Source organism: Salmo salar, chromosome 11 (assembly GCF_965601325.2).
Source record: "Salmo salar chromosome 11, fSalSal1, whole genome shotgun sequence".
NCBI classification, from domain to species: domain Eukaryota; kingdom Metazoa; phylum Chordata; class Actinopteri; order Salmoniformes; family Salmonidae; genus Salmo; species Salmo salar.
The window spans coordinates 12010634-12033475 of record NC_138301.1 but is presented as its reverse complement, the minus strand read 5'-3'; the positions used below and the strand labels follow the sequence as shown (position 1 = coordinate 12033475).

Genomic DNA, 22842 nt, shown 5'->3' with positions numbered 1-22842 from the left:
TTTGAGCTTAAGGACAGCTGGGATGAGTCACCAGCCAGGCAGGCCCCCAAACACGGCAGGCAGAAGGAAAGGTGCTCTCTCTCTCTCTCACCTCTCCACCCCCGGGTGATCAGACAGAGTGTGATGTAGGGATAGCTAATGGAATCCCAAGCTCCGCAAACTGATCCAACAGGCTCAGTCCCCTACATGCAGCAGTTCACCGATGTAGAGGCTAGGACGCCAGAGAGACACCAGTAGGTGATTAATAAGGGAGGAGCTCTATGGGATCTAGCTTCAAATCCAACTTCAGTCTACAAAGATCTGCTGAATCACTTCCGATGCATACACAGTGCAAAGGCCATCTGGATGTAGAGAAACCTGAGTCGATGTAAAGAAGGAAAAAGACCCAGTGGTGTGTTCTATCTCACTGGCTGGAGTACTGGAGTGCCTACTAGCCACTATAAAGACAGTAAAAGTGTCCAAACAGAAGTCGCTCTTCTCATTGATGGAAATAGAATGTTTGAGCCCACCCACCTCTGTTGTCTTTCAGGGAGAAGTTGTGGTTGTTGACAGCCTCTGGGGCGATGCTGAAGTGGAAGTACTGTCGGTGGGCCATCTCATCCTTGTCCACCGCACTGACTGTCTCTATGAGCTGAGTTGAACAACACACAGAGGAGTTAATACAGACCGCGTTCACCAAACCACTGAACATATTCAATATATTCACTATAATATAAATATATTTTTGCACATGGTGGTTACTAGTATGCATAAAGATCTGTCTTTTCTAAATGTGACTTGGGAAAAAGTACAATGTACATTGTGAATGATTAGACTTACTTTGCCAGGGGAGGCATTTTCACACACAAGGATTTCGTTCTGTGTGGCAAACTCGGGGGCGTTGTCATTCACATCTTTGACTTTGATGTTGACACGTACTTTCGTATCTTGGTGATGTCCCCCTGTGCGGAATGACAAAAATGAATCACAAACAAGTTAGTGACTCAGTGCGCATACATGGGATTTGCCTGGCTAGAAAACAAAACCAGCTCCCTCTGAAATTCACTGCAAACACAATGAGAAGGACAGCACAGTATGAACATATTTATTGTATAAGAAATGATGCAGGTTGTTGAATGCTGGGAAATGATGCTGTCAGACAAGTCTCATGCATCATATAACAGAACTGCTTGATCTCTAAAGTTCCCGACACATTTTTTGATGCATCAAATTATCCCTGATAGGAGAGATGGACATATTTGAGACAGATATACTTCAAAACCAGACATAATCATGTGGAGTAGAATCACACAGACGGAGAACAGCAACTTAAAGATGTTTATTTCTGATTTCGGGGGGGGATGTGGATGTTTTGCAGTAGTCTCTAGCTACTCATTTCACTTTTTGAAAGGCACTTTGTGGTAATCTTCTCTTAAAAACATCTTGAGGGGTGGCGACTCTAGGACCACATAAGAGCCGGGTGGGAACACAACAGTTCCTGGATCGGGAGGCATGACGTCTCTGGTATTTCCAGCTACTCTCTAATTTGAAACCCGAGGTGGATGGTGGCGTACCAATCTCAGTGGCGCTGACAGAGATGTTGTGCCAGGGTAGTGTCTCCCGGTCCAGCGGTCTGGTGGTCTTGATGATGCCATCCTCCAGGCCGACACTGAAGAATTGCTCCACGTCCGTGTAGCGTGGAATCATGTACCTGCAGTGAACAGTAATGATAAGTAAACACGTATTCAATTAGGGCCTGGTTCCTTAGATAAAACAAATGCCTAATTATTCTTGTGCTGTAGGAATGCATGTTTGCATTATTTGGAGGAATGTATTCAATGGAACAATGTTTATAGTTACAAAGAAACGGCATGTTCAATTAAATATTTGCTCCCGCAGAGCAGGAAATAATATAGACTATTTCTTTTGTTTACTGATTGAGTACGGCCCTGCACTATTTTATGTTGACGAGATGAGGCCTTTTAAACTGAAATCATCTACGTATCAACATAAAATTTGCAATTTAAAACAGAAAGGATGCATTATAACACTAGACTGGGACTGGGTTGGGTTGACAGCGGCGCTAAAAACAAACACAAATGAGTAACAGAGAGAGTGACAGAGAGTGTTCCAAGTAGTCTACCTGACAGGGTTGTTAGCCACGTCTGTATCTTTAGCGTGTACACGGCCCACCACGGTCCCATCAGGGGCATTCTCCTCTACCTCGAAGCTATAGCTAGTTTCCATGAAAGCAGGCGGCTCGTCTGCGTCCTCCACCATAACCTTAACCGTGGCTGTGTCTTTGTAGGGTCCCCAGGCGATGAAGCGGGGGTCCACGTGTGTATTGGATGCCTCTACTCTCAGGGTGTATGCCCTCTTAGTCTCAAAGTCCACAGGCTGGAAAGAAGGAGCAGAGTGGATTTAGTAATAATACATTCAAACTATATCATCATTAATATCATGGGACAAAAATGAGAAGGTTGTCTCAACGTAATTCTTTCTATAATACAATTACTGCATCATAAAAATGATTTACTGTAGCTGTACACTGCTATCTAGAACCTTAGAGGGTTCTTCGGTTGTCCCCATAGGAGAACCCTTCAAAGAACCCTTTTTGGTTGCAGGTAGAACCATTTTGGTTACAGGTAGAACCCTTTTAGGTTCTATGTAGAACCCTTTCTTTTGCAAAAGGGTTCTGCCTGGAACCAAAAAGGGTTCTACCTAGAACCAAAAATGGTTCTCCTACCGGGACAGCCGAAGAACCTATTTGGATGCCTTTTTTCTAAGGGGGTCAAATCAAATGTCAGTATGGAGTTGAGATGCTAGCTAGAGGGTGCTGTTGCAAAATAAGACAGTGGTTGTGGTCAACGTCAGCATGAGACAACACCAAGACGTTCTTTGCTCAGTCCTTGAACCTAAGATGACCCTTGTTTCAGTTTAATGCCTTATCTAAGTCATAGCCTCAATCACCACCAGTTCATTTAATTGCAAGAAAATGGAAAGACACTCCCAAATCAATTATGCACAAATATAGTTAATGGCCATTTAGTGTGAACAACCCTCATCCCTCTACACCCTGCCTCCTACTGCTTTCACACATCTGCCTGTTTTCTTATTACCCTGTCTCACTTGCACAAATTACCAAGTGAGACTTTAAAGTACCGACCGGAGTTGAGGGAGCGCCATACCAGGATGCACACACACAAACAAACACACACACTTTCTCTCTCTCTCTGCCTGTGTGGTGATTGATGTGAAGTTGTTTTCCTATCTCAGTTTTCTTTTTCCTTCAGTATTTTTTTGCATGTCTTTAATGAAGCTGTCAGTGGTAGGAACAGCCATGACCCAGTTCTCACTGACGTTGTCTCCTGAAGCTGTGGTCCCCTTGCTCTCTGTCTCACCCCCCCCCCCCCCCCTTTATCTCTCTCTCACCTCTCTTTCTCCCCCCTCTCCATTTCTTTCTGTCTCCCCCCCTGTCTCCCTATCTCTCTCTCTGTTCTTTTATTTTGGCACTTAATAATTTGCTGCTGAAACTAATCAGCGGTAGATAATATTCACAATAATGCCAGACTTCCTCTTAGCATTCAGCCTGCGCCTGGTAGCCCGTAGTTGAAACAGAATACTTGATTAAAACTCTGGCAATTCCGTCAGTAATTTCAACTTTAATTTTCAACATGCTTTGAAGAGCAAAAGGTGATGATTTCCCAAGAGGTGTATTGTGGAGGCATTATGTTATTGAGAAGAGCAGGGCTGCATCAAACTGATTGTTGTCGGCACGCTGTATTGTCCCCCCTCCCCCACCTCCACACACCACACCCAGCCTAATCAGCAGACAGAATGGTCTCATTTGGGGACCTGGGTCCTGGAATTTGAGATAGCCAAACACTGTTTGAGAATTACACCCCCCACCACCCTCTCTACTCAGCGTCAAACCATTATTTCCCCTGATTCAATTCTTCCACTTTCCCCAGATACAATTTCTATTATCCGGCGTTCAGACTTATTATTCTTGCACCTCTCTGTTATGGAAATGAGGGGGATATGCACTGAGCAGCGAAGTCTGATCCCACTTGGGTTCATGCGGCCATAGAGGAAGTTGTTTACATGCCCGTTTCCCGCATTTCAGTGGCCGCTGTCGTGGCTTACCTGATATAATCCCCAGCCATGATTAATAGAACAGCGCCCTTTTTCAGCACGTAGATGACACACTGGTACTCACAGTCCACAGAACTGCCAAAATTACCCAGCTTGCGTAAACCCTTGAGAATGCAAAGGCCTTCCTCTCTGAGTTGTGTTATTTTTGGAGAGGAGTAGAGAGGACCGTGAGTGAGATTGCTGCTGATCTCTGAGTGTGAGGGAGCCTGTGCTGTGAAAGACAGTTGAGGGATTTTAAATAATAAAGCGCCACCAGGTGGCAATGCTCCGTCTAGGCTGCTGCTGCTGCGTAGGGACTAGGGAGGGAAGCAGCGCCTCTCTCTCTCTCTCTCTCTCCCCTCTGGAGGCCCGGCTAAGCCTAACCATGGCAGGCAGGCAGCTCCAGGCGCAGTGGTGCCAGTGAGTACCTAGAGGCAGCCCAGGCATGGTGCAGTGCAAGGCTGACCTCTCCAGGTCGGTAAATGTTGGCATAATCCCAGCCCTGGAGCACAGCAGAGCTGCAGCTCCACGCTAGCAGCCGACCCACAGTCAGACTGCCTAGATGAGATTCCTCTCCCAGAGAACCAGCCATGGAAGTCAATGCTCGTAATAAGAAACTGAAGCGGTGTCATTGCAATCACAGAGTGGAACGGTGAAAAATCACTCTCTCGCCACTGCTCAGTGTGTGCTTCAGTCTCACACTTTCTTTCTCCCTCTCTTTCTCTCTCTACCAAACATAAATTGCACATAGCCAGCTTTACACGTTCAAACACGCACAGACACACACCGGTGTGTCAAGTAATGTCAAGTACTGATGCTAGCATTTTAGTTCTCAGAATGTTAGTGAAAGGGCAGTAGCAAAAAAGGCGATTCAATGCAGACGACCCTATGCACTGTCTCCCACATTCCCTTCATTCCTCCACAATGTTTATGGAATAGTAAATCGCCTTCACTCCCTTTTCACCTTTCTCAGTTTGATAACACCCTCACGGGTGTCAGTGTCGGTGGTAATCTCAAACACAGTCATCCCATCGCCCTCGATGAAACGATATGACACAAGTCCATTCTCGCCCAGATCTGGATCTTTAGCCTTCAGACGGCCCACCTCCTCACCCGAAACCTTGTCCTCTGAAACTGACATGGAGTATACACCTGTGGGCAGAAACAATAGAAACTGTTACAACTAAGAAAATATCATTCACACTTGTAGTCGATGCCTGATGCCTGGTTTGACTTACTCCGAGGTACAGAATAGCATTCACCCAACTTTTCACTACGTTCATGTAATCTCGTTTTAAATAAGCCCCTGCCTATCCTTGTCACTGTGGGAGCAGCTGTTTAATATACAGTTGAAGTCGGAAGTTTACATTACCCTTAGCCAAAGGCATTTATGCTCAGTTCCCGTCATTTATTCCTAGTAAAGATTCCCTGTCTTAGGTCAGTTAGGATCACCACTTTGTTTTAAGAATGTGAAATGTCAGAATAATAGAAGAGAGAATGATTTATTTCAGCTTTTATTTCTTTCATCACATTCTCAGTGGGTCAGAAGTTGATATACGCTCAATTAGTATTTGGTAGCATTGCCTTAAAATTGTTTAACTTGGGTCAAACGTATCAGGTAGCCTTCTACAAGCATCCCACAATAAGTTGGGTGAATTTTGGCCCATTCCTCCTGACAAAGCTGGTGTAACTGAGTCAGGTTTGTAGGCCTTGTTCGCACACGCTTTTTCAGTTCTGCCCACAAATTTTCTGTAGAATTGAGGTCAGGGCTTTGTGATGGCCACTCCAATACCTTGACTTTGTTGTCCATAAGCCATTTTACCACAACTTTGGAAGTATGCTTGGTGTCATTGTCCATTTGGAAGACCCACTTGCAACCAAACTTTAATTTCCTAACTGATGTCTTGAGATGTTGCTTCTATATATCCTCATAATCTTCTTACCTCATGATGCCATCTATTTTGTGAAGTGCACCAGTCCCTCCTGCAAGCACCCCCACAACATGATGCTGCCACCCTCGTGCTTCACGGTTGGGATGGTGTTCTTCGACTTGCAAGCCTCCCCCTTTTTCCTCCAAACATAACGATGGTCATTAGGCCAAACAGTTATATTTTTGTTTCATCAGACCAGAGGATATTTCTCAAAAAAGTACGATCTTTGTCCCATGTGCAGTTGCAATCTGACTAGTCTGGCTTTTTTATGGCGGTTTTGGAGCAGTGGCTTCTTCCTTGCTGAGCGTCCTTTCAGGTTATGTTGACATAGGACTCGTTTTACTGTGGATATAGATACTTTTGTACCGGTTTCCTCCAGCATCTTCACAAGGTCCTTTGCTGTTGTTCTGGGATTGATTTGCACTTTTTGCACCAAAGTACGTTCATCTCTAGGAGACAGAACGTGTCTCCTTCCTGAGCGGTATGACGGCTGCATGGTCCCATGGTGTTTATACTTGTGTACTATTGTTTGTACAGATGAACGTGGTACCTTCAGGCGTTTGGAAATTGCTCCCAAGGATGAACCAGACTTGTGGAGGTCTACACATTTTTTCAGAGGTCTTGGCTGATTTCTTTTTATTTTCCCATGATGTCAAGCAAAGAGGCACTGAGTTTGAAGGTGGGCCTTGAAGTACATCCACAGGTACACCTCCAATTGACTCAAATTATGTCAATTAGCCTATCAGAAGCTTCTAAAGCCATGACATCATTTTCTGGAGTTTTCCAAGCTGTTTGAAGGCACAGTCAACTTAGTGTATGTAAACTTCTGACCCACTAGAAATGTTATACAGTGAATTATAAGTGAAATAATCTGTCTGTAAACAATTGTTGGAAAAATGACTTGTGTCATGCACAAAGTAGATGTCCTAACCGACTTGCCAAAACTATAGTTTGTTAACAAGAAATTTGTGGAGTGGTTGAAAAATGAGTTTTAATGACTCCAACCTAAGTGTATGTAAACTTCCGACTTCAACTATAGCTAGATACATGCAGCGACTATACATAGCTAGGTACTAGTAAAGAGGCTCCTAGTCTTCACCCAGTAGCTCAGATTCTCACTGGTCGATTCCCTTCTCTTGCATGTCTTTAATTCTGACTCTTCCTGTATTAGGCTATAGGCTTATGTAATGTATGTTTGAAGAAATTGAAGTTGTAAAAGCCAATTATTGTTATTATATACCTTATTCTTGTAATATTTTATAATTACAGTTCAATTTTGATGACAATACCCCTGGGAGTAATGTTGTATATACTGTTATGGTTATGATAGCATGATGTAACTTGCACTTTGTGTTCAGGTTTGATTGAGACAATGTACTCCCCTAAACGTATTCTTTCAATAAAGTTTTTTAAATTAATATTATATCAGTTGTGTATGTCTTTCCTCATAAAATGTAAGACTAAATGCCATTTGTAATATATTTTGGTGCATATACAGTGAGCTCCAAAAGTATTGAGACAGGGAAAATGTTTTGTTCATAACACTTATGATTGACATTTGTTTGGTAAAAGCAGTAGGATAAATGCACATGTAGGTAGAGCCCATTCTCACTTTTTTTCCCTCCTTTTCTTTTAAGAGCTTTGTCACAGTGGACCAGTCAAAATACAAAGTGCTGGAGTACAGAGTCAAAACAACAAAAACATTTTCACTGTCCCAATACTTTTGGTGCTCACTGTATGTGTTTAAAATACTATCCAGATAAGAAAGTGTCTGGTAAAGAACATTCCATAGAATTCTAGAAAAATACCACTGTTTACTAAAAAGGCTGTAACTCATTCACTGTAAAAGGTATTACTATTCCGATTTCAGATTATCAAACCGTTACAAAATACAGAACACTAATGCTATAAGATTTTCTCTGTTTTCAATGGCAGTTGTTTGGGGAAAAAAGCATGTAAGATACATATTTTCACAGGTGTTTGTTCTTGACTGATTGCCAATTGATTGATGTGGTGCTATCACATGTCATATCAGTTGAAAGGGCTGTTTCTCAGCTTTCAAAATGTGTATCATGTTTTCATATATGGTTTGACACCAGCAAAGTATGTTCATTAATGTACACAGAGGTTATAGTCTCAGTAAATTCAGGAATTCCTAAACTCTCCTACCGATGATGCAACAATACCAATATGGCGATTTACAGTTACAGTTAGCTGGTGTTCTAAAACCTAGTGTTTCCATTCGCTTTTAATGCTGTAAAACACATTTATGGTATTTTACTGTGCATTCTACAGCGTTTTACTGTTATAATGAATTAATGGCGTGGTCCATCTTTGAAAGACATTGTGTCTTTACCTGTTCTGCATTTACACATAATTAAAGAGACAGGGAGAGCGAGAAAGAGATATAAATGGAACACAAGAGATACCTGTGGAGATTCAGCTGGCCAGCACCTGAGGGCCACAGCCCATGAGCAGACAGTGTTTTGTGTTTGTATTTGCATGTGTGTGAGTGTGTGTGTCTACAGGGGTGCATACACCTGCCCATGGCCGAGGCAGAGCAGTAGGGCCATATGCCCTCTCCGCCCTGTCTGCTCCTCCTATTGAAGTGTTCAGAGCCAAACGCTTCAGCTGCATTTAAAAATAACTCTGACATGGGAAGGAACCTTTTAAAAAAGGCCTAATCATATAAAGGGCTGCTACTTCAATCAGACTACATAAAAAAATATGGGATCTTTTCATGAGAAAGTCACTGAATCCACCCAGTCTAAAACTGGCTCTGACCATGAGAGCTGGAAATAAATATTAACATAATATCAGAGGCTGAAAAATGTGACAATACTGATGTGTATGTCATCTCAAAAAAGTATGTCATTACTTATTGAACAATGTTCCAGTTTTCATCATCTGGGAAATAGTTGACATTATTGCACGTGGTTGAGTCAGCCCACTGACTCAGTTTTCGAAGTTTCTCACCCCACCCAGGACTAGTTTACCCCAAATATGTAGCTAATTTTCCATCCAAGAGCCACTGTTAGCAGGGATACATCCGAGCCTCAGAGCTGATAGTAGGGGATAGATTGGGAGCTCTCTGGGACAAATCTTCAGGCTCTGCTCTCAAGAAGTAGGGGGAAATTGATGTGGACCATTTCTACTATATGAGACGTAAATCTGTTTAGCTCGCGGTTTAGAGCTACAAGAATTCCCCTCCATTCCCCCTCTCTGTCGAACAGAAATACTGACATTAACGCTGTTAATATTTCACAACTCTTTATCGCGCTTAAGATACTTGCTGTCATCACAGCTCCTATGAGCGCAATGAAACGGTTTAATAATTAAGTTTTAATACTCCCCCTTTAACATCTATACCCTGTAGAAACCGTGTGTTGCATGGCCTCTGGGGCCATCAGCCATCCATATTTTGAAGTGTTGAGGCTTGAGGAGCTCGGAGAGCGCTAGACTGGCTAAAAGCAGACCTGTCCCCCGTGGATGATGCTGCTCTTACCTCAGTAGAGAGGGACAGTGACGACGGGAAGAAAGACCATCTCAGGGTCTAAGTTAGCTTTAGAAAACAGAAAAAAAAGAAAAAAAAGTGAAAGACAGGACTCTTCGCTTACTCTGAGGGAACTTCGGTGGGTTGTCGTTGACGTCCGTCAAGGTGATTTTAACTTCTGTTGTCCCTGACAATCCTCCCATGTGTCCCCCCATGTCCTTTGCTTGTATGACGACATCATATTCCTGCCGAGCTTCCCTGTCCATGTTGGGCAGAGCAGTCCGGATTATCCCTGGGGACAAGAGAGGAGGAAAATGGCTTTAATTCAAGAGGGACCTGCCTGTGACCTTTCAGCAGCCTACTACTATGCAAGGCCTACTGGGAGAAGCAGGGCATGATTGGTCATCACTGATACGTGAGATCACATTGTGACAAGTGTCATCGCCATCTCATTCATCAGGCTCCTTTTCTAATATTGGGGTAATTAGTGTGATATGCGAAAGGGAAAAACAAGTGGCTTGTTTCAATAGAAACTGCCGAACACTGCTCAGAACAGCAGTGAGGAACTGTTTTTTTTAAGCCAGTTGTTTATTTAATTATTTTTCTGTGAGGAAACTGGCACTTCTCACATCACAGGAGAAAATGATGGGGATGGTTGTTCTCTGGTGATATTTAGATGAGCCTGTGCATGAAATGCAGATAAGCCAAAAACAAATTATAAATGTGAACATTGGACAGGATCCAGTGAAATATCCAGCTTTGGTTTATTAGCAGGATTTTCTCTCTCCGATCTCTCTCTCGCTCTGAGATCTCCCTGTTTGGCTGGGGGTACTTTGGTTCCCAGGATGCTTAGAGTTCAACCAGGATATTGCCTGCCTAATCTGGCCGTGAGTTAATTCTGTTTGGCAAAGGACAGGTACACTCAGACTTCGCCTTGGAGAAATCCCAAAGCACGACAGGGCTAATCCTCAACGCTCTTTACTTGGCACAGATACAAAATGTGAGAATTGACAGATTATCATAAAATACATTTAAATACATAACAGTTTTGATATAAGACATACTATATATATATATATATATATATATTGCCTTCAAAAGTATTCATCCCCCTGGCGTTTTTCCTATTTTGTTGAATTAAAACCTGTAATTTAAATAGATTTTTATTTGGATTTCATGTAATGGACATACACAAAATAGTCCAAATTGGTGAAGTGAAAAAAATAACTTGTTTCAAAAAATAAAAATAAATAAAAAAAAAACGGAAGTGCATGCATATGTATTCACCCCCTTTGCTATGAAGCCCCTAAATTGTATTTATTTTTATTTCACCTTTATTTAACCAGGTAGGCTAGTTGAGAACAAGTTCTCATTTACAACTGCGGCCTGGCCAAGAAAGCAAAGCATTTCGACACATACAATAACACAGAGTTACACATGGGATAAACAAACACAGTCAATAATAGAGTAGAAAAAGACTATATACAGTATGTACAAATGAGGAAAGATAAGGGAGGTAAGGCAATAAATAGGCCATGGTGGCGAAGTAATTACAATATACCAAATAAGATCTGGTGCAACCAATTACCTTCAGAAGTCACATAATCTGTCACATCTTTCACAATCTGTCACATGATCTCAGTATATATACACCTGTTCTGAAAGGCCCCAGAGTCTGCAACACAACTAAGCAAGGGGCACCATGGAGACCAAGGAGCTCTCCAAACAGGTCAGGAATAAAGCTGTGGAGAAGTACAGATCAGGGTTGGGTTATAAAAAAATATCAGAAATGTTGAACATCCCACAGAGCACCATTAAATCCATTATTAAAAAAATGGAAAGAATATGGCACCACAACAAACCTGCCAAGAGAGGTCGCCCACCAAAACTCATGGACCAGGCAAGGAGGGCATTAATCAGAGAGGCAACAAAGAGACCAAAGATAACCCTGAAGGAGCTGCAAAGCTCCACAGCGGAGATTGGAGTATCTGTCCATAGGACCACTTTAAGCCGTACACGCCACAGAGCTGGGCTTTATGGAAGAGTGCCAGAAAAAAGCCATTGCTTAAAGAAAAAATAAGCAAACACGTTTGGTGTTCGCCAAAAGGCATGTGGGAGACTCCCAAACATATGGAAGAAGGAACTCTGGTCAGATGAGACAAAAATGTAGCATTTTGGACATCAAGAAAAACGCTATGTCTGGCACAAACCCAACACCTCTCATCACCCCGAGAACACCATCCCAACACAAACCTAACACTACAGTGAAGCATGGTGGTGGCAGCATCATGCTGTGGGGATGTTTTTCATCAGCAGGGACTGGGGAACTGGTCAGAATTGAAGGAATGATAGATGGCGCTAAATACAGGGAAATTCCTGAGGGAAACCTGTTTCACTCTTCTAATGATTTGAGACTGGAACGGAGGTTCACCTTCCAGCAGGACAATGACCCTAAGCATACTGCTAAAGCAACACTCGAGTGCTTTAAGGGGAAACATTGGAATGTCTTGGAATGACCTAGTCAAAGCCCAGACCTCAATACAATTGAGAATCTGTGGTATGACTTAAAGATTGCTGTACACCAGCGGAACCCATCCAACTTGAAGGAGCTGGAGCAGTTTTGCCTTGAAGAATGGGCAAAAATCCCAGTGGCTAGATGTGCCAAGCTTATAGAGACATACACCAAGAGACATGCAGCTGTAATTGCTGCAAAGGGTGTCTTTACAAAGTATTAACTTTGGCGGGGTGAATAGTTATGCACGCTCAAGTTTTATGTTTTTTGTCTTATTTGTTTGTCTCACAAGAAAAAATATTTTGCATCTTCCAAGTGCTAGACATGTTGTGTAAATCAAATGATACGAACCCCCTTATTCTTCAACCTTGACTCTGCTGTTTTCCTAATTGCATTTTCAAAATCTATTTTAATTCCAGGTTGTAAGGCAACAAAATAGGAAAAATGTCAAGGGGGTGAATACTTTCGCAAGCCACTTATATATATATATATATATATATAAAATGTTATGCTATCTGGATGAATATGAAACAAGGTGGGACAGAGAGGTTGGGTACCTGTTTGTGGTTCCACTGAGAAGTAGGGCTGGCCCTGGAGAATGCTGTACACCAGTCTTGCACTATTCCCATAGGTGGGATCATCAGCATCTGTGGCTGTTACCTGCATCACTGAGGTACCTGGACAACACAAGAACAACAGGTGTTATTATTTTCAACACCATTTACCCAACATAATAATAGACCTGCAATAAGAAAATCATTATGGCATTTAGTTTGAGCTAATACTATGTTTCTAAAATGAAATTCCTGCTATATACCTGATACTGGAAGTGTTTGCCATTCTAGAAATTGCTTATTCTTAACCAAAAATGTGGTGCAGTCAGCATCCCTCCCATGGTTATAATGTCCTTAAGTGCTCATGGTTTTGGGATTCACACAAAGCCTAGCTGTTTCGCCACTATTTGAAAATAATTTGACATCACAGTGGTTTCTGAACATATTTGAAACTGGGCTGGTCTAGACTGCCGAGTCTGAGCACCATTTGGGTTGTCAGCTGGTGGAATCGCAGGGAAATAGATTGTTACTCTGTGACAGGCCAGCATTAAGGATGTTGTATTACATGGAGTGACCCCCATCCCCACACACACACACACACACACACACACACACACACACACACACACACACACACACACACACACACACACACACACACACACACACACACACACACACACACACACACACACACACACACACACACACACACACACACACAAGGAAGAGGGAAATTGCAAAGCCGCAACAACAACAGCAACGCTTCCAACATTGCCTCCCCCGGTCAGATTACAGTAATTTTGAATAATGCATGGGAAACAAGCTGTTCACTAGCAAACAGTCTGAGGAAGGGAGAATTAGACAGAGGGTAGAGAATCCTTCACGGTCCATTCCCCAGGCAGACTCACCGACGTTGGACATTTCAGGCACCCTGGCATAGTATGGCCCATGTAGGAACTCAGGTGGGTTGTCATTGATGTCCTGGACCTTGACTATGAACTCCGACGGAGGCTCCAGAGGCTTGTTGGTGGCCCTGTCCACAGCCTGAGCTGTGAGGGTGTACTGGGCCTGCTCTTCCCTGTCCAGGGTCTTGGTGGCATGGATGTTGCCCGTCTTGTCATCAATGACAAAAATGGTGCCTGCACCCTCCCCTGAGAGAATGTACTTGCAATTGCCATCTCCAGCGTCAACGTCTGAGTGGAGCTGGAAACAAATTGAAAGAAAAATGTCAGCAAAATGACTTTGGAAAAAAAAATTAAAAACCATTTTAAAAATACTACCTTACAACATGTAGTGTGATCACTAGGAGGAACATGGATAATGAGAAGCACATTCAGCCCAGGCAATCATGTAAATGTGATTACATTTAAATGCATAGCTTAGAGAAAACTGCCTTGAAACCAATATGGTTCAACATAGAGAATCAATCTATATTTACTCTGATGATAAACATTAGGTGCAACACAGCAACATTACAATTAGTGGTCTGTCACATTATCAGATAGTTAAGTCACTTAGTTGATTGGTTAATTTCTGCAATTCAAAACACGCAAAACTATATTCCCACAAACGCATATATGAATGGTATTTTAATTTATTTTGCAATATCTACCAACTTTTCATTATATTCTATGAAATATTGTTCAAAGAAACCTGTCCTGCATGCATGTTGTTTTTGTTGCTGATTGATATCCCAATTCAATAATACCAAGGTATCATCTCTGTCACTGTCGGAATTAGAGGCAAATGTAGGTCCCCATTTGTAATCGTCATTTCTGTGGACCCCTAAAATCGCCTGTTTCCCAGATGTCAACGTCTTTGGAGGATGCTTTGATATTAAAAAGGAAATCCAATGTATAACCTTTAATCAAGTGGGCCACTGATTGCTTTGTGTAACAAATTGAGGATATTGCAAGGTCTCCACTGGTAACGAAAACCCCTTGTGACTTTAATTCAGTGGTCAACAGATAGAGAGGGGGAAAGAATGGGAGAGAAAAGAGAGGCGAGGTGGGAAGATGATGATGATGAAGAATTTAAAACAATGACCTTACCCTGCCCACTAAAACTGGGTCTGGCCCTGTGTACTCCTCAATGACAAAGAACTGGTTCCAAACCCAGCCTCTCTTGGAGCGGTGTAGGACCTGTCCCTCCTTGCCTGTCCTCTCCCGGTGCCTGTGTAGGGAGAGGCGGCGGTGGTGGCTGTGCTCCAGGGGTGCCGAGGCGGCCACAGCGCTGCACAGCATGGCGCCCAGGCACATCAGGAACACCTGCAGTCCCAGTCCCTCCCACATCCTGCTGCCTGCTGCCTGCCGACCAATGCTACTCCGCCTTCCTTTGGGCCTTGCTGCACGTGTGCCTGTGTCCCCTGAGAGGCACAATCCAGAGATAATCCTGGGAAAACCTTCCTCTGAGGTCCTTCCTGGATGGTGGCTTCACTCCACTCACTCGCTAGCCTGGGGACTTGGACCCTAAACCTCACCGGATCCTTTGGTTTTGCTTTATGCAGTTACTCATCACAATCCCCTTCTTCTTCTCTCTCTTCCTCCTTCTTCTCCTCCCAACGTAGGCCCTGAAATGAAACAAAAATACACAGTCAGTCACAGGGGACAAAACAGTTCTGTACAAGAGTAGTTATCGTCAGCCCACACTCCAACCAAAGTTTTAATTGACTCCTCTCTAAATCTCGACATTTTAATTCATTTTGTGCCTCTGTATCTTGCTCTAATTAAGTGACAGAGGTTGTAAACTCATTTGCTCTTATTTAATTAGACATCAAGCCACTGGTGTTCTCAAATTGAAGTGTTGCCTATGTTTTGTCCCTTGTAGTATTACATTAGGTGAGTAGAGCAAAAGTGAAATTGTCTCCTTCAAAATTCTAATTTGGTACAAAATGCATCACTTCATTTTCATTCACTGACCATGCACTGATGGTCAACAAAGCGACAACGGAGCTAAAAACAGAATCGTCTAATAGTCGATTTGCACAGTCATAACTGCAAACAAAGCAGGCTTTATCACATGCCAATAGGTTATGTTACACATCCGACAATTAACCAGATGCGGTGTTGTTGTCAGTCCCATGATTGGCTTTCATCACTTCCTGCTTGACTGCTCATGGATGGACAGAGGAACAAATGGACCTGCGGGAGATTTTCCTATCCACTGAGCCACTAAGAACCTTCAGCCTAATCACTTCAGCAACGATGCTAGCTGGGAGCCCAACCACAACAATAATGCTTTAACACACTGCTTAAAGCTGCCTCTCACTGGAACCGGTTAAACACACGGTCCAGCGGGGAAGAGAGAGAGGGAGAGAAGAGAAAAAAATAGAACAAATCTCCAGCTTGTGTGGCAGAGCTCATAAATAAAGTCCAAATAAAGCGCATCCACCAGTGATGTAGGGAAATGGGCACCCTAACTCAGTTGGACTTCTCCACTGTCAGCCCCCATAATGAACGCCTGATAACGCTTCATGCTTTCCAGTGTCTCGGTTGTAAATTGGCAGCTACTCCGGAAAAAGAAGACATTTTATGCTTTTTTTCTCCGTTATTGACTGGCCACCAAAATGTCAGCCAACTGTGTGTGTAGGAGTGGTTTTATTGCCTCCGAAGCCCCATCATCTCAAGGGGAGTGTTTCCCATTTAAATGCCTCGGGAATCACAGGCATTCATCCGTCTTGGCTAAGACGTAGTCTGGTCCAAAGTAAGTAGTCTGGTCCAAAGTCAGTCATTGACGGCAAGTGATTCAACAGCGATGCAACATGTCTCATCTGTTACTGTAATACAGTGATTGCGAGTCATGTATTAAGTATTCCAGTGGATGGCTAGGAAGCTAAATGTTTCAATGCAGCACTACTGTGGAATGGTGAGAGAGACATCGGAGGATTTGTTAACATGGAAAAATACACTGAATATACCAAACATCAGGAACACCTTCCTAATATTGAGTTGCACACTCCCCATCCCTCTTCTGCCCTCAGAACAGCCTAATTTCGTCAGGGCATGGACTCTACAAGGTGTCAAAAGCATTTCACAGGGATGCCGGCCATGTCGACTTCAATGCTTCCCACAGTTGTGTCAAGTTGGCTGGATGTCCTTTTGGTGGTGGACCATTCTTGATACAAATGGGAAACTGTTGAGCGAGAAAAACCCAGCAGCGTTCCAGTTCTTGACACAAACCGGGGCGCCTGGCACATACCTTTTGTTTCACCCATTCATCTTCTGAACATTATACATACACAATCCATGTCTCAGTTGTCTCAAGGCTTACAAATACTTGTTTTACCTGTCTCCTCCTCTTCATCTACATTGATTGAAGTGGATTTAAGAAGTGACATCAATAAGGGATCATTGCGTTCACCTGGTTAGTCTATGTCATGGAAAGAGCTGGCGTTCTTAATGTTTGTATCCTCAGTGTATTTCAACACTCTATAGCACCTTGTAAATATTGCAATGGGGCAGATAGGCCATAGCTGCAGACACTAATATATGCAGGTTTACTGTCATGGGTCTTGCCCTAGAGGCAGAACTAAGCGATTGCCGCAAGATGGACAAGCTGCAAAGTGAAAATTGGCTATATTGTAAACATTTATGAAAACAAAAAATGTGCTTTTTGATCGTAATTTAAGGTTAGCAGTGTGGTTAAGGTTAGGGTTAAGTGTACCGAATGCGCTGAGAGTCGGGAAGCAAGTACAGGGAGTGAGTGTTTTAATAAATAAACACAAACAATAAACACGAAACACAAACAATAAACACGAAACACAAACAATAAACACGAAACACAAACAACACATCGACATGAAACAGAGTCCATAACACCTGAGGAAAGAACCAAGGGGAGTGACAGATATAGTGAAGATAATCAAGGAGGTGATGGAGTCCAGGTGAGTGTCATGAGGCGCAGGTGCGCTTGACGATGGTGACAGGTGTGCGGGATAATCAGCAGCCTGATGACCTAGAGGCCGGAGAGGGAGTTTACGTGACATTAAGGTTAGGTTTATCAGATGTTATGACTTTGTGGCTGTGCCAGCTAGTGACCACTCTGCAGAGCTGCCTCCAGAACAAGTTTCATGAGGAAAAACGCTAACAATATAAGTGGAAGTGTATCATGTTCCTCTTGAATAAATTAATAATGGTTACATTTCATGTTACTTAATGAGGGGTAAGATAATGCCACAGCTGCTTGTAAGTAAAAAATTGTTACTGAGACTTGGAGAAAATAATTATCGGATAAAGGGGAAAAAAATAGCTTGTGCTTCAGAAGAAACGAAATTGCCAGCTACAAATATCCTTGGGCTTAATTGAAGTGTGTGACTCCAGCTCTATTTTCACTGTTCTAGCCCAGCCATGGACAGTGGTGGAGAGGGGATGTCTGAGGAGAAATGGAGTGACCTGACAGTGAGGGACAATTAAAACAATCCCTCTAGTCTTTCTCCAAGTCTCCGCTATTCTAAAAGCAGCCAGTAACTTCACACTATCACAGCCATGAAAAGTGAAGAACGGGAGAGAGGCACCGGGCAGATAAATCCTCCCTCTCTTTCAGCGCAGTCTTTTTGACACCAAGCCAGTGTCTTCAATATCTCATTGTGGTGCTGTAACAGCACATGTGTCACTGCTCTGCCAATATTACTATTTTAAATGGAACACAGGGTCAAAGTGGAAGAATTGAGTTAGTCCCATGCTGATGTTTAATATTGAGTACCAACACATCCATAGACTCTAAAAGGCATATGATCCCACACCATTTGATTGAGGGGAACCCCAAAAAGCACTTATCAGCTCAGTGGGGCTCTTAAAAAATTAAACTCTAACCACTAAGCATAGTCCTCAAAGGAAATATCACTAAGCAGTGCATACAAATCAAATCAAATGTAATTGGTTCTTTCAATGCAGGGCCTCATTAGGGTTATGATGAGAACCTAAATGATGTCCTAAATAAATAACGCATTTCAGCCACTGAAGGTGCATGTTGGGGTTGAGATTTGGTTTTTATAGCTGGGAGATGTGTTCTTCCTTGTACAATTATTATAATTTTTTTTTTAAGTGGGGAGTGCAATTGCTCCCCAATGGTTATTGGAGCTATCGTTTAAAAAAATATCGGAAGCCGAAAAAAACAAACATTTAAAACAGCAGACAGAGCATGGAACTGTGCTCAAGTCTGAACCTCCCCGTGCAGAGGGGTTCAGCTTACCTATCATCAACATTGTACAAGAAAAGCAGTGTAAACGCTCCCTCTCTCCCTCTCTCTCGTATTCTCTAGTGCCAGTTTAATTCTGTAAAGTCCGGTCGCACGTACAAGATGGAGTCGGTCAAAAGCAATAAAGGTGATTCATGTCTGAGCAGATGTGATATATGCCCCTGTCTTCCACAACCCTGGAGGCTCCACCCGTCTGTTTTCACAAGTGTTTATGACCGTATGGTGTGTGTGTGTGGGTGCACAAAGTATGTCTATTGTGTGCACATGTACTGATTTGTGTGAATAGCGTGTGCAAACAGCTTATTTATTGGGTGTTGTTGTTATACAATGAGTAGCCTATGTTGTCTGGGCATGTTTATTTAGTTATTTTATTTATCCTTTATTTAACTAGGCAAGTCAGTTAAGAACACATTATTATTTACAATGATGGCCTACCAACAGGCAAAAGGACTCCTACGGGGACGGGGGCTGGGAGTAAAAATAAAAATATAGGACAAAACACACATCATGACAAGAGACACATATGGTGGCAAAACTTGCAGTAATAAAGTTTATCCAGTGTATCTATGCATTGAACTAAAGTCATACGACATACTGATGAGACTTGCTCCCTCTGCTAGAACACTTCCCCTTTGTCTGCATGACTGACCCTTGGTTTTGGACTAACAGACAAAGTGCTGTTATTCCATATTTAGCAGTAGACTGAACTAAGCTGTAACAGACGAGCAGGACAAATGGGTTGGGTTTCTTTTAGAAACAGTGTCGAGACAATGAGCATTGAGAAATGGCGCGACATATCTTGACAAAACCTCACCACAGGCCAACCTCAGTTTCTCAGTTCCATAGTCCTTTAAGGTCACCAACCAGTACGTCCTCACGGCTATTGTTCTGTTTGTTTGTCACACCACCCAAAATGGAGGCTGTACTTTTCTTATATAAACTGAGACCCAACTCTTCTTCATTGGGCTCTTAACATTGCACTTTATGTGATCCCCTCCATATTCCAATTCTTATCTAATAAAGAGAAGTTGTTTATTGAATGTCAGTCTCTCTCATTTGGTTGGAATTTCCATGGCAGACACCACAACACTACATAAAGAGAGACCTAAGACAACAACATAGCAAGGCAGCAACACATGACACCACAGCATGGTAGCAACACAACATGGCAGCAGCACAAAATATGCTACAAACAGTATTATACACAGACAACAGCACAAAGGCAAGAAGGTAGAGACAACGATACATCCCACAGAGCAGCTACAACTGTCAGTAAGAGTGTCCGTGATTGAGTCTGAATGAAGAGACGGAGAAAAAAACTGTCCAGTTGGGAGTGTTTTTTGCAATAGAGAGAGAGAGAGAGAGACAGAGAGAGAGAAAGAGAGCGAGAGAGACAGAGAGAGTGACAGAGAAAGAAAGAGAAAAAAGAAAGAGTGAGGGATAGAGCGAAAGAGAGAAATACAGAGAGAGAGGGAGGAGAGAAAGAAGAGAGAGAAAGCGAGGGAGAAAGAGCGAGGTAGAGACTACAGTCTAGCGTTACAAATGGGGTTGCTGAGAGGGATGCAGCAGCTTTGGAATTAATTCTCCATGTGCTGCCTGCATCCTGGCCTTCCCATTTCGTGACCAGCTTTGATGCACTTACTGGAGCAGTGGAGGAGGGTTTAGTGCTTGGTTGACTGTGCAGCTTGAGGGGATGTAAAAGAGTGGAGGTATTTCTGCTCTAAGAATGGCATGTGTGACATACATTCGCACTGCTTGAATGCAATATTGAATGATTTCTCCGTATAATGACCTAATCTACATGGAATAAAATAATTACAATTACAACAATAACAAAGATCATTAAATATATAGCTGAATGTATTTTCATTCAAGTTCCAATAAATTGTACCTCTAAAAAGCAGGCTATGCCTCCTTTCAAGATACAAGCATGATACTGTACAGGTTATGCCGATAAGACCATGTTTTCACTCAACACAAAGTGGCCATATTATCATGGCAGATTGCTAGACAGACCATATCATAATGAAAATAAACCACCCTTCTAAGCCCTCCACATGTTCTGTAATACGCCACTTTCATGGAAAAACCAGGCGCACTGCAGTCTGTATATTACACCATAGGTGCCGAATGTTTTCCTTTAACAATGCTGTATTTTGGAGCATGACCCCTGTATCCACCTGAGTGGTGTTTCTATTCCTAGGAATTGGGCTTTCTCTGAATTTTACCCCTTGCACACGTATAAATCTTTGTTTGGATAAAAAAAAATAGAGAAATAACACCAACGTCGCCACCTCATTCTTACAGTGGTGAAAGAAGCCGATCAGGGTCAAGTGATCAGGACTGTAGTCTTGTGTAGTCCTCATAATTCCACCATGCTGCTTCTCACTCTGACAGGTAATTGCTCCAACACTACTACCACAGAGGACTCTGAGATCAGGAGGTTCTCTGCTCTTCTCTCATTCGTTTTAGAGAGAGACATTTCTTTGTTTGTTTTAAAGCAAGCTTTCTGCAATTCTACCCATTTTGCCATGGAGTGTAGAGAACATTTTGCCAAAACCTATGCCATGTTAATAATAGCTGAGTGAGAGTGACTAACAAAATCAATGGAGGTCCCCTGTCAGGGCCCCTGGGAACCTGCCCTGCATGCCCGAGCCCTATTCGGAACATGATAACTACAAGTTTAGTTAGATGGCTAGACTAACTTACCAAGCTAAAAATTGTTAGCTGACATGCTAATTTAGTGACTGTCAGTGACTGACATAACAAGAGAAAAACTGCTGAAGCGCCATCACATTTCGAAAAAGTGCCCCTTTTGGGTTCAACAGTAAGTTGAGACGCCGACTGAGTCCCTAGCGGCCGGCGGCCCCTAAACGACCACTTGTGTCGCATATACCTGGGGCCGGCCCTGCTGACAAGTTTATTAACATTGTTCAGGGACTTTGAAAATACTGTCCTGTGTTCACCTTTTGTATACGATACGGCTTCTGTAAATCAATGCCTCACAACAAAGACCTGCTAGTATATCTGCAAAGATATAGCATGCATGGCCTTGACAGACTTAACTCTTTAAAAGAAGACATAAGAGAGGATAAACAACTGGGAATAAAAACGATTTTCTACTCAATACGACTGCATGGAAAGAGGCTTTGAAGCCGCACTGCAAGGAGGAAAAGTGGTCTTTGGTTTCTGGTTACTGTGGGCTGCTTCCTGTGGCTTTTAAAAGCGACAAAATAGAGAAAAGAAACAAACGATTGTGCTCCCAGGGCGTAACCTGACTCTTAATTGCCATTCAATTACACAGACTAATCGGTATAGGTGTTTCACAAACAAAATACCCCAGTCTGGCTTTCTGCACTTCAGAGCCAAAGAGGTCATTAGTATTCTAACAGGTGAGTGATGCACCCGTTTTTCCCCCCCTCTGAGCAGACAGAGTCATGAATAATATGCTAATGCCATCATCTACAATGTGCCACCATAGCTACAGGTGAAGGAAGAGTGCATGTACAGAAGATACTGTTACTGCTGCTACAGCCTTTGCATGCTGTTGTTCATGTTGCTGCCGATGCCGTTGCTCAGAGGGATGTCAAGAGCCATAGAAAACGACTGACTCCACGGATAGCAGCCAGTAATTTGCACTATGAGAGTAAGGGAAAGCAACCAAAAAAGGATGCAGAGGATGCAGCTGAGCTTGAAGCGATGGTAGGAGTCTCGCTACCGAGACGGCTGGCTGTGGGATGGAGATGGAAATGGCAGAGGAGGTATGTATCACAGAGGAGCTGCACTCAAAGTGATGATATTTCAGCTCAGCCCTAGGCTTCTTTCCTCTCTGGTGTGCTCAGGAAGGCAGTGCATGCCCTTGGAGTTGAAAGGTTTATGACTGAGTATCATTTTACTGTGGCAAACAAGGCTCAGCACTCAGGTTAAGTTACCTTGACATATCTGAAGGTTAGAAGCCCTGCACAAGTCAACCACAGTGCCTCTGCTGCATACCTGGCTACAGGAGTGTGGGTGGGAAGGGTTTTGATAGGGCAGCGTGAA

The 22842-nt window shown here is 42.9% G+C and overlaps 1 protein-coding gene across 1 annotated transcript in view; it reads right to left on the bottom strand.

Moving 5' to 3' along the window:
- Positions 1-22842, bottom strand: part of LOC106561988 (cadherin-11) — a 77394-nt gene that overhangs the window by 5719 nt on the left and 48833 nt on the right. The window contains exons 2-10 of the mRNA XM_014126497.3: positions 14658-15175; positions 13515-13809; positions 12607-12726; positions 9662-9829; positions 5078-5265; positions 2123-2376; positions 1554-1690; positions 820-941; positions 514-631 (exon numbers count right to left, since the gene is read on the bottom strand). Coding sequence (XP_013981972.1) covers positions 514-631; positions 820-941; positions 1554-1690; positions 2123-2376; positions 5078-5265; positions 9662-9829; positions 12607-12726; positions 13515-13809; positions 14658-14897 — 1642 coding nt within the window. The 5' untranslated portion in view covers positions 14898-15175. The remainder of the gene's footprint in view (positions 1-513; positions 632-819; positions 942-1553; positions 1691-2122; positions 2377-5077; positions 5266-9661; positions 9830-12606; positions 12727-13514; positions 13810-14657; positions 15176-22842) is intronic.